The 12,013-nt window shown below is 49.4% G+C and overlaps 1 protein-coding gene across 3 annotated transcripts; it reads right to left on the bottom strand.

Annotated features, from left to right (window-relative positions):
* Positions 1-1,355: 1,355 nt before the first annotated feature.
* On the bottom strand, positions 1,356-10,100 carry NXNL2 (nucleoredoxin like 2). 3 transcript variants are annotated; one of them, XM_070375210.1, is made up of 3 exons: positions 9,211-10,100; positions 8,273-8,625; positions 1,356-2,210 (listed from the first exon to the last, which is right to left on the bottom strand). In XM_070375210.1, exons 2-3 carry the CDS (start codon positions 8,572-8,574, stop codon positions 2,042-2,044), a joined length of 471 nt encoding a protein of 156 aa, XP_070231311.1. In that variant the 5' UTR covers positions 8,575-8,625; positions 9,211-10,100; the 3' UTR covers positions 1,356-2,041. The 3 variants fall into 3 exon arrangements, with proteins under 3 accessions (XP_070231311.1, XP_070231309.1, XP_070231310.1); XM_070375208.1 differs by lacking the exon at positions 9,211-10,100 and adding an exon at positions 9,029-9,175; XM_070375209.1 differs by lacking the exon at positions 9,211-10,100 and adding an exon at positions 8,730-8,996.
* Positions 10,101-12,013: the final 1,913 nt, after the last annotated feature.

Here is a 12,013-nt window from a genome sequence, read left to right as displayed (position 1 = left end):
TACTGGGGAAAATACCAAAATTAAGTGAAATATGCCATCTTTTGTTTTGAGAGGAAAACTGTACTTTTAAGCTTTATTTCTGGGGCAAATAATGACCAGGTTAGCTTCATCAAATATATCTTTAGTCAATCCATGGGGAACCTGACTGACGGTGGGGAGAGCACATCAAGGTGACTGTGCTGTGGAGTTCCCTGGCCCTGATATAATTAACCAATGACACGGCCTCACCCTCTTGGATTCAACTCTCACATTCTGGGTTACCTGAGCAGCCCAGCAGCCTTCTTCACTTCACCCAGCATTGCTCTACAGAGGGCCTCCTTAGGGAATGTGGGGGTTCCTGGGTCCTACAAGGGACAGCTTTGCTCCAGATCCCTGGCGAGGGACCCAGTGAGCCAAGTGGGTTGGCAGATGGGAACTGGGCTAGAGGTGGGTGCCTGGTATTTCACGACTCCAATCACGTGGATCAGATCACGGCTGGCCACCTCCAGCAGGCAGGCACTGCACACATCCCTCCTGTTATCAGCAAAGATACACACAACTGTATATAAAATAGATAACCAACAAGGACCTACCGAATAGCACAGGGAATTCTACTCAATATCTTGTAATAACCTTATAATAATAATACAATAATCTTATAAAATATAATAAATAAAAATATAATAATCTTATAATAAGGGAAAATGTTAAAAAAGAATATATGTATATTTGTATACATGTCCAACTCTGTGCGACCCCATAGACAGCAGCCCACCAGGCTCCCCCGTCCCTGGGATTCTCCAGGCAAGAACACTGGAGTGGGTTGCCATTTCCTTCTCCAATGCATGAAAGTGAAAAGTGAAAAGTGAAAGTGAAGTTACTCAGTCTTGTCTTACTCTTAGCGACCCCATGGACTGCAGCCTACCAGGCTCCTCCGTCCATGGAATTTTCCAGGCAAGAGTACTAGAGTGGGGTGCCATTGCCTTCTCCAATGTATAAATGAATCACTTTGTTGTACACCTGAAACTAACACAACATTGTAAATCAACTACATTTCAATAGAAATTCTAAAAAATGAAAGATTGTGTGTGAACTTTTGTCTACCTGGATTAATCAGCATCTTTTAGAAGATGGGGAGATTTGATCTTGAAGATATGAGTATGCAGCCTTGAAATTTTCTTTTCTAAGATATGATGCTACTAAAAGTGTAAGAAAACAAACAGAAGAAAAATTCCCAAGAAGACCTATAATTAAAAACTATCCCTTTTGAAAAACAAAACAAAGTGTTTGAGAATGGTATTTCTTGAGTGTTTCACTTTCCTCATAAAGGCACTTGGTTTGAAAGAAGGATATCAGAGGGCTCCAGGTGCAGATAGGTGTGTTTATTAAAGCGAAAAGACTGTACAAACTTTAGTAACAAATATAGTCATGAGAGCATATCATTAAAATAAAGACATCTCTTTTGAACCTCCCCTCCCATTCCCTTCCCCATTCTACCCCTCTAGGTTGATATAGAGCCCCTGTTTGAGTTTCCTGAGCCATATAGCAAATTCCCATCGTCTATCTATTTTACATATGGTAATGCAAGTTTCCAGGGGAAGGAGGTTCAAAAGGGAAGGGATATATGTATACCTATGGCTGATTCATGTTGAGGTTTGACAGAAAACAAGAAAATTCTGTAAAGCAATTATCCTTCAGTTAAAAAAAATAAAAGGAAAATAAAGACATCTCCAGAAAAAAATGTATCAATAAATATGCCATTTTACCTGAAGAGCTTGTATAATAAATTCATGTTTTGCATAGATTTCCAATAGCTCATTGTGAACACACTTAAGCTCATGTGGAGAAAGCTATGCTAAGAATAATAAAAATAACTACCAACAAAGCTAGAGGGAGGCCATTCCCTGAGCAACATTTTCTTTCCATCACAGATGAGTGCTTCTGCTCTAAAAGAAACCACCAACACAGAGAAACAGGATGCTCTTCTTCTCTGCTGGGTTGAGGCTGCAGCAACAGGAGTGACTGCACACCTGTCCGGGCCCCCTGGAGACCCGCCCTCTGCTCAACCGGAGAAATTCTGGAAGATGTCCGCTGCCTCCACCCAGTTCTGGAAGCAGGCCAGCCCCCGCTCCCGGATCTGCTTCCGCCCTTTGTCGGTGATGACCTCCCCGCTGGGCTTCAGGATCACAAGCCTGGGGATGGCCGTGATGTGGTACCTGGTCCTCAGCTCGCTGTGGGAGAGAAGAGGGCGGCGGAGGGTCAGCGTGGGACAGGCCAGGCCGCTGCACGTCTGCAGGGACCGGCGCCTCCCCAGAGCCAGCTGAGCCCGCAAAGCCTTAGCACCCAGCCCGCCCGGTGAGCCCTCCCACTGGGGTGAGGATTCCTGTGGGCTCTTCTTGCTGCTGGCTGGTTCTCAGCCAATGCTGTCCCAGAGGAGCATCTGGTGATGAAACCGTTCTGCATCTGTGCTACTCAACGTCATAGCCATGGTTACCCGCGATGACTGAGCACTTGAAATCTGGCTGGTGAGCCTGAGGAATTGAATTTTTGGTTTTAGTTCATGTTATTTGTTTGTTTATGTATTTTCTGGCTGTGCCAAGCGGCTTGCAGGATCTTAGTTCCCTAACCAGGAATTGAACCCAGCCATGGAAGTAAGAGCACCAAGTCATAACCACTAGAAAGTGAAAAGAAAGTGAAGTCGCTCAGTAGTGTCTGACTCTTTGAGACCCTATGGACTGTAGCCTACCAGGCTCCTCTGTCCATGGGATTTTCCAGGCAAGAATACTGGAGTGGGTTGCCATTTCCTTCTTCAGGGGATCTTCCCAACTCAGGGATCAAACCCGGGTCTCCTGCACTGCAGGCAGATGCTTTACCCACTAAGACAGGAGGGAAGTTGACCACTAGGGAAGTTGACCACTAGACCACCACGGAATTCCCTATTTCAGTCTATTTTAAATTTAAGTAGTCACATGTAGCTAGTGGCTGCCGAATGACACAGTGCAATTTTAAACCCACAAGTAACCCAATAAATTTGGATCCTTCCTACATCTCAAGAGGTTTAAATACATCAGGTACCTATAATGGTAAAAGTTAAAATTCCATAAGTTTTAGACAAATGCAAAGGCTTACTAGACTTTCTATCCTGTAAATTCAAGGACATGCTGATTAACATTATGGGTGAAACATTTTACCTTCACATGTAATAACCCCTTGTGTGACCATTTTACAAAATTATTTGTATTCATTTAGGGAAAGGAGTGTCTGCCTTCTCAGTTTTGCAAATCTCCCCATAACCTTCACAGGGATTATCGCCCTCAGGACAGGACAGGTGGGTGCAAATCCCGTCCTGTTACCAGTTTGCCAGGGCCTCAGGTTAGCAGTAATCTGATTTCCCTTATCTGGCGCCCTCAGGGTTGTGAACCTGAGAGGAAGAAGAAATGCATTTGAGACCCTCCTGTTACCAAACCTCCCCTGTGACACCTCCATCAGGTTCTTCCTGCTGCTTTCTGGTATCCTGCTCCAAGACAAATCTTAATTCAAACTGGAAAAAAAAAAAAACAGTATCTACACCCAACAGAGAAAATATGCCTTGCTTTCACGCATCTATGAAATGGTGACAACACCAGCCATGTTGTTGGTCATAAAGGGATCTTAATAAGTTTCAAGTAATCAGTGCAGATTGCTTAATCAGACCATAACATAATAGAACTGGAAAGCAACAAGCAATAATTTTTGGAATGAGTTAAAAACTAAATAACCATATGTTATCTATGAAATTGTAAAGCAGACTTACAAAATAATTAGAACAGGGCAATATGGAATATACTATGGGTCCCAAGCTATAGGTACAATTAGACACAGAGAGTTATCTTACATATTCTTGTCTAAAACTAAAAGGCCTCTATATAGATGAGTTCTGCGTTTAATTCAAGAAACCAGAAAAACAGTGATGAAGCAATTATAGAGAAAGTAGAAAGAAGGCAAAAGAAGACAGAGGACAGAAATCACTGGAGTAGGAAATGAATCCACATGGGGTGAGCAACAAAACAAAACCCGGCTCTTAGACTAAGAAACAGAGAAAAGCTCTATCGAGACTGAGAAGGAAAAAGGGACAACACAGGGACATCAGGAGTCAGGCAGGCCTTGGAGGAGTGAGGAGGAGGTCTGAAGACATTTCATTGCTCCAGCTTCTCTTCAGAGAATCACCCAGTGTGGACCCTACATCCCCACCCCGGCAGCCTCTGCCTGGTGACAGGTGTTACCCTGGAACCATGAAGTCATCTCTGTCTCCTCTGGGAGCTGTGTCCAGAGAGAGTAGACCAAGCCTCAGAAAGGAAAGCCTTGTTGCTGGGCAGAATGAAGTGATAACTCAGCATTTTAACCATTTCAGGGAAATGTGAGAGTCCATTCCCTCCTCACCCTGCATTCAGTTGAAGCACTGGCTCCCTCCCTTCATCTAAAGCAGTGCATCCTTATCCCTGGCACAACTGCTTCTGGGTTGTCATGGCAACTTCTGGCTCCAGTCTCTTTCCATCTCAGCCACTGGTAGCCAGGCTGTTACCGAGCAAATCTCTCTACTTGCTTCAAGTATCCATCAAACAAGTGCCCTGCAGGTGCCAAGCCCTGAACAATGTCTAGTTCAACCTCTGGGACTACAGAGACCACCGCCCCCACCAGACACACACTCCGACAACAGGAGTGGCGCTGGCTCAAGCTATGGAGGGCATAGGCCTCAGGAGCCAGACATGTGCCCTGTGTCCCCGGGGGCACAAAGGGAGAGCTCCTAGGAAGAGAAGTGGGAGGCTCCAGGGTTGGAGGATGCCGCATGTGTAAGACCTTTGGAGGTGGGAAAGTGTGTGGAGTATTCTGGCATATTAGTTGTCAAGTCTGACCAGAACACAGATGTAAACGAGACAACAAGAAATAAAATGAGTGAGGGTCAAATACTGGAGGGGGATGTGTGAGACATGGACTGAGTGGGTCTTGCATGCCTGGCAGCATGCAACAGAAATTCCTGCTGGCAAAGTCAGGGATTTTTCTTTATTCCTTACTTGGCTCATAAAAAGAGGGACGGAAGGCAGGACAGAATCTGTCTTCAACGCTGCCCCCTTGCTCAGACCTCTCGCCCAGCTGCACACACAGGCATCAAGGCAGGACCTGAGAGCCCACCCTGGGCCCCCACTGCCCCTCGCTATAGGCACGTCACTAGATATTTGCCTCTCTAGGCAGAAGGGTGGCACTTGGGGTTGGGTCTTGTGTGCATTCTTCTCTGGACAGCCAAGATCTGACCGAGCTTGAGGTGAGCGGTTCTAGAAAGTTTCTTCTTGCAGTTGCATCTCCATCGTCACCGCCTCCAGCCATGCCCAGGGTAAGCTTAGTGGGGTGGAGTGCCTCTGTGGTGATCTACCACCTCCTGAGCCTAAGGCAAACCTTCCCAAGCGGTGCTAGTGGTAAAGAACTGATCTGCAAATGTAGGAGACGTAAAAGATGTGGTTTCAATCCCTGGATTGGGAAGATCCCCTGGAGAAGGGAATGGCTACCCACTCCAGTATTCTTGCCTGGGAGAATCCCCTGGACAGAGGAGTCTGGCAGGCTATAGGGTTGCAAAGAGTCACACACGAACTGAAGCGACTTAGTATGCATGGACGCATGAGCCTCAGGCAGGTCATCAGAAAACCAGAGGACAGCAGATGACACGTGTGGACCACTGAAAAAAGACAGCCCGGGTCCCTCACCTTCTCACAGCACCAAGAAGAATGCCATGCTCTGCACATATTGAGAACTTCTCAAAAGGCCTCCTGGAGGCTTCCTACATACTTTAGTTCTCCTTGGTGGCTGTTACTTCCATTTTTGCTCACGATCTGATTTCAAAATGCAGGCTGGGATAAGCAAAATTTAGGGCTTAGCTCCAAGAATTTCCCACAGAATACCACATTTCCTAATTTATAAATTGCAATGACAGGATTAACAAAGTTCAATCTGGGAAGGGGAGGCCCCAGGAACTAACTTCTCCCCAAACTGCTGCCTCCCACCCTGCCCACCCCCCAACCCTTATCAGATTCCTCCTAGGTGAGGCTGGCAGCCGGAGATGGCCAGGGCCTAGTGCAGCCCCATGCCGGGCCCTAAACAGCTCAGCACCTGCAGTGGACCAAAGGGCCTTGACCAGTTAATCCAGGAAGCAGAGAGCACGCTGTAAGCCCCCCAACCCCACCCTTATCCCCACCCCCAGCAAGACTGTCCTGAGGCTCAGTGTCCCCTGGGAGAGGAAGCTGGAGCAGAAAGGACTGGCTCCAGAGCCAGGGGCACCCATCTCTGCACTTCAATAGCACATCAGTGAAATGGGCAACACGGAAAGTGCTGCTACACAACCAGCTGGCATAGCTCTGAATGCGTGCATCAGTGCAGTTCTCATCCATCACGTGCCATGTCATTATACTCAGCAACTGAATACCTTGCCTACAGTCACCCCACAAATAGATCCCACAACTGAATTCTGCCGGGGGCCTGAGCTCTTTGCTTGATTACTAACACTGTCACTTTCAAAAATAAGTGTATTCTTTCAAAAGCGGTGTGTAACTTGAACGCTAAGCAAATCAAAACTCCTTTTACAACTACCACTAGATGTGAAGCTATAGGAACTTTCAACCAAGTAAATCATGGTCATTTGGATGTATCATGGATGACTTTTCCTAGTCCTGCCTTGAGTGAGGCCTTGGGAAGCAGGTAACCTCCCTTGAAGGGCCTGGGCCTCACCTTTTGCTTGGCATCAGCAAAAGCATGTGCTTGGGAAAAATTACTCCTCCAGGGAACTTTCCAAAGTTAGCTTTCATTTTTAAGTGTCCAGAAGGAAAACCATTTCAGAATAATTAATTTGGGAGAACGTCACAATTGAAAACTAATTCCCAGAAAAATGTACCACGTGGTGCTATTAAAAAAAAATCCAGAAATTCGCCTCCATATCTGTTAAGGGGATGGTGGGGTAATGTACTTGGTGAAGAACAATTAACCTCAGTCTGGACTCTTACACCACAGGTGACCCCAGCATTCCAGACAATCGGTGCCTGTGCCCCACTTCCCTCTTCCAATCCTCCACAAAGTCCTCCCATGTCCTCTCTCTTCCCTAACACACCACCCCCCCACCTTCTCCCTCCTCCCCTCCATAGATCCCATGACCACAGCCAACAGAACACCAGGGCTGGGACTCCCCTAGAGGTACAGTGGTTAAGATTCTGAGCTTCTAGTGCAGGGCCTGTGGGCTCAATCCGTGGTTGGGAAACTAAGATTCCACATGGTACACAGAATGGCAAAAAAAAAATGAAAATGAAAAAAAAAGTTGAGCGCTAGGGTCAATTTCTAGTTTGTTCACAAATTCCGAAATCCATGTCACATATTTTTCTAAAAGCAAGGGTGGGGCAAGATCCCTTCAGGGAGCATGGATTTTTGTCACCTCTGACATCTGTCTCAAGAGTCCAGGAAGCTGCTGCTTCTTACAGGTATAGGAGCAGGAGACACCTTTATGAAATTTCGGTCACTGTCAATAAAACTGAAATTGCAACCTGGCTTACAGTAGTTTCCTCCAGGACTTGAGTCCTGACCCTTCTCCCAGCACCTGGTACCCAGGCCCAGGCTACTGGGACAGGGTAGTCCACCCCTCATCTCCAGTTCTGACCTGAGCATCCATTCTGGATCTCCCTCTCTTACTCTCCAGATAAGCGTCAGTGTCTTCCCTGTGCAGTGCCTGTGTGCTCAATGCTGTGTCCGAATCTTTGAGGACCCTACGGCCTGTAGCCCGCCGGGCTCCTCTGTCCATGGGATTCTCCAGGCAAGAATACTGGAGTGGGTTGCCATTTCCTCCTCCGGGGGATCTTCCCAACCCACAGATGGAATCTGCGGCGATTGTGTCTCCTGCATTGGCAGGCAGATTCTTTACAGCTGAGGCACCTGGGAAGCCCTCCCTGCATAGTCGGGTGCAGCACCTCAGGGCTATGATTACTCGAGTGGGCTCCCTGCCGCAGAATAATCATCACCAGAACTTATACATTCAGATTCCCAGAGCCTCAGATCTACTGAACCAAAGACGAAGGTGGACCAAGGTCCGCGCCCACCGAGTTCCCCGTCAGCCAACGCTAGAGCCTCCCTGGGAAGCCAAAGCAAAGAGGCTCAAACACGAAGGGGTGGGGATGGAGGCTATCAAAGAGGCCCTGAGAGTTGGGAGAAGCCCGGAGAAGAGGGACTGGGGTGGGGGTTGGTGTGGGAGCTCCCAGCACCTCCCACACACACTGCCTCCACTCACTGCCGGTAGGGGTCGTGGAAGGGCAGCGCCAGCCAGGCACCGTGCAGTTCCTTCATGAATTCCAGCATTTCCTGCGCGCTGCCGTCGGCGGACACGAAGACCACCTCGAAGGGCGCCGGCGGCCGCGCCTCGTCCACGAGCTCCTCGTAGAAGTCGCAGAGCAGCGGCGTGAAGTCGCGGCTGGGCGCGCACCGGCCCGCGGCGAAGTATAGCGCCACCACCTTGTTCTGCAGCGCCGCCTCGGCCTCCACCCACGCGCCGTCGCAGGTCACCAGGCGCCGCCCGCCCAGCACGTCCACCATGTCCGGGCGCGGGGACACCTGCGGGGGAGGACACCTGCGGCAGAAGGACACCTGAGGGGAGAGGCGGGGCGGTGAGCGCGGGGCCCGGATCCTAGCGGAGGAGCGGACCTGGGTGAATGAACTCAGGTGGCTGATCCCTGCGGGGGAACGGTCACCTGCGGGCGGGCAGCGATGTCTGGCTCCCTTCGCACCACCGGGTGCCCGAACCTCTGCACCAGCCTGAGCCTCGGCCTCCGGCGGGAGCAGGGACGTCCGCGCTGGGGTAAGGGGAAACACTCACAAACACCCGCGACCCCAGGTGTAGCGGCCGTAGCACCAACAACCGCAGCACCAGCCTCCAGGGAACCGAGCCGCCCCGCCCCTGCCCCGCCCCCTTCTGCCTCTGCACCGCCCCCTCCTGCCTCGGCGCCCCGCCCCACTCCTTCCTCCGCGACCCTTTGCACGTCCCACCTACCTGCGCAGCTCTGTGCCCTGCGCTGCTCGCTGCTCGCCGCCTCCGCGCTCCTGGGCGACGCACTCTTCTCCGCCACCCTCGCATGCCCTCCCCCTCCGCGCCCTCCCCTGGGCCCCTCCCGCCGCGCCCTCGCCCTAAGTCCCCGGGGCGCTCGCCCCAGTCGGCGCTCAATCCCTTCCCACCTGTCCCAGGGGTCCCACCAGCGAGGAAAGGTAAGAGCGGTTCGATCTGTAGGGGGCAGGGATCCAGCGCTGGGGAGACCTGGGCCCTGTTCTTTCTCGAGGTTTGTCCCGAAGTACTGCGCCCTGGCAGAGAGGGTCCCTGCAAGAAATTAGGGGCGGTTCTTAAAGAATGTTTTATTCGGAGAACCAGAGTATTACTGTGCCCGGCACTGGGATTCAGTAGCGAGCGAAACAGCTTCAACTTCCTGCCCGGGATGGGTGAGGCATTCGCGCGGGACTCATTTTAAAAGATTTAGAGCCAAAAAAAAAAAAAAAAAAAAAGTTCAGTGGTCAATTTAAATAGTATTCTGAAAAAAAAAATAGTATTCTGATGTTAATGCAAAAAAAGTTTATGATGAGCAAAACATCAAACATGTAAGGACAGGATCCCACCACCCTGCCGTTGGACGCCGACCGAGCTCCTCTCGCCCTGAGTCCCGTCTCGAGCCCAGCCTCGCGGTGCTTATGTTCCCGCGGGGACAAGAGGAAAAAAAAAAAAGGTGAATAAGGAAAATACAGAGCCCTTGCGATGGTACGAGGAGGGAAAGGAAGCGCGGATGGTGAAGGCGGGGTCGCCCGCAGATGAACTTCCTCCAGCCACCCGCTGTCCCCTCGGCTTCCCAGGGAAATGGGACGAAAATGCGCGGACAGTTTTCACTACTAGCCCCACCTCCTCGGTTGGTTGTGTACCTGCGCTTGGCAGAGCCAGGGCTAAGGGAAATTCTCTCCGAGGGTTGATGCTGTTCCATGAAGCGTGCTGCCAAAGCTCCGATTCACTGTCCTCTTGGAAGAAGGGGGGATTTGTAGGCGAAATGGAAGGGAGGAAAAGATTGAGAGGAACTACAAGCACTATAAATCTTGCATGTACAGGTCCCTGACATTTCTTAAAACTCAGAACTAAGATAAATGTAGCGAAACTAAATATCGTGAGGACTGTATTTTTCATGTTTGGCTTTTATTCGTTTATCACCATAGTGGGGAAAGTAGGGAACATTCCTTTTAGTGATGATGCCACCTGCCCACCAACAAATTCCCGATTTGGGGTATAAGTATTATGTGCCCTCCGAGTGCTTGGGGGAGGAGTAGATGTCCCTTCCTGGGAGCACAGCCCCACTCAGTTACCGTGGTGAAAGGGGCACAGCCCTCCAGGGAAGAGAAATCCTGGGGAGAAGAGCAAGCCAGCACTTCTCCGCACCTAGGGACCCTCCTCTTGTGACTGCTTTGAGTGAGTGCGTGTGTGTGTGTGTGTGTGTGTGTGTGTGTGTGTGTGTGTAAGTCGGGGACCCCGCCCTCAAGAACCCCCTCAAGAGAAACATAGGCGCGGCTCAGCTCTCCTCCAGCTCTGCATCTACTGGATATTCTCAACCAGTCTGTGAAGGAACTTTCCCAAGGCCCTTCCTGAGCCATGATCCTGTGTCATTTGCTTCTGACCCATCGCACTGGCTGATCCTTAAGGTGGGAGAGGGCTGCAGATGCTATGAGAGGAAGCCCAGAACCCTTTCCTTGCCTCTTCTGGAACCAAGTCTCCTACCCCTTTTCCTCCACTGAGCACAAGAACAGCCATAAATGGAGTCCTGGAAACAGGATAGGGTGACTAACCCCAGCTGAGACATGCAGCATCCGTTCATACCTGACTTCCTTCCAGGGCATCAAAGGGTGGCTGGATTGCTGGCCTCTGCTAACCAGCTTTATGTGTCCTGGATAATCTCAGCGGAACTGAACAACATTCTTACTCCTGATGCTTGAGAGCAGCTCCATGAGGGCCTCCTCACACCTGCCTCCCTCCCCTGCCTCCTCTCCCAGACCCCTGCCATTACTCTAAAAATAATTTACTGTTCACATACTCTACCTTATTACCCATTTCCCACCTGAATTTAAGGGCAACATTTTCTGCATTGTCTCTGTCTGATAACTTCAGTTCTGTTAAAGGGTTTCCTCGATCAAACTTTAGACAGGCTCCTCTGAACCCTCTTCTCCACTAGGCCTTGTCTTCATGATAAGTCTAGAGTAAGACAGTCAAATAGCTAGTTTAAAAATCCCACTAGGAAATTATAAATAGACGGGGAACTTTAGGGGGCTTTGAGAGACCATTGTAAGTGAATGATCATCAAGAAAGCAATCAGAAAATTGTGAAACAAAGCAGGCTTGCTTAATAACAAAACTGTGTGTCAAGTCAGTGACACCTGCATCCTGCTGGTTGAGGTCAGTAAGTTAATGATCCCTAGCACATGTTCCTCTGTATATGAACTAAAAACAAAAATAGGGCTTCCCTTGTGGTCCAGTGGTTAAGAATCTGCCTGCCAATGCAGAGGACACAGGTTCGATCCCAGGGTTGGGAAGATCCCACATGCCTCAGGGCAGCTATGCCTGTGTACAACAACTACTGAGCCCATGCTCTAACACCCAAGAGCCACAACTATTAAGCCCATGCACCTCAACTATAGAAATTCAAGTGCCCTAGAGCCTGTGCTCCACAACAAGAGAGAGTAACCCCTGCTCTCCTCAACTAGAGAAAGCCCTCTTGCAACAATGAAGACCCAGAACAGCCAATAATTAAATAAATAAAATTATTTATGTGTGTGTATATAAATATAAATATATATATATAGGAAAGGCAACATTCCAAAGTAGAAGACCCTCATTATACAGAAGCTTGAGATGATTAACCATATTTTAGCATATGTTACCACCCTTCTGCTGATTTGAATAGCACCTTGACAATCCCAGTCTGATTACGTAGCAATCAAAAAACTGTACCACCCAG

This window comes from Bos mutus, chromosome 8 (genome assembly GCF_027580195.1).
Source record: "Bos mutus isolate GX-2022 chromosome 8, NWIPB_WYAK_1.1, whole genome shotgun sequence".
NCBI lineage: Eukaryota > Metazoa > Chordata > Mammalia > Artiodactyla > Bovidae > Bos > Bos mutus.
This window is presented reverse-complemented; position numbering and strand designations above follow the sequence as displayed.

Bases quoted from the DNA above. Each gene is read 5' to 3' on its own strand.
- NXNL2 (XM_070375208.1), bottom strand. From the start codon at position 9,112: ATGCGAGGGTGGCGGAGAAGAGTGCGTCGCCCAGGAGCGCGGAGGCGG. The intron at 8,626-9,028 runs GTAGGTGGGACG...CTCTCCCCTCAG, and splicing joins CAGGGCACAGAGCTGCGCAG to GTGTCCTTCTGCCGCAGGTG. The intron at 2,211-8,272 runs GTGAGTGGAGGC...TCTCTCCCACAG, and splicing joins TTCCACGACCCCTACCGGCA to CGAGCTGAGGACCAGGTACC.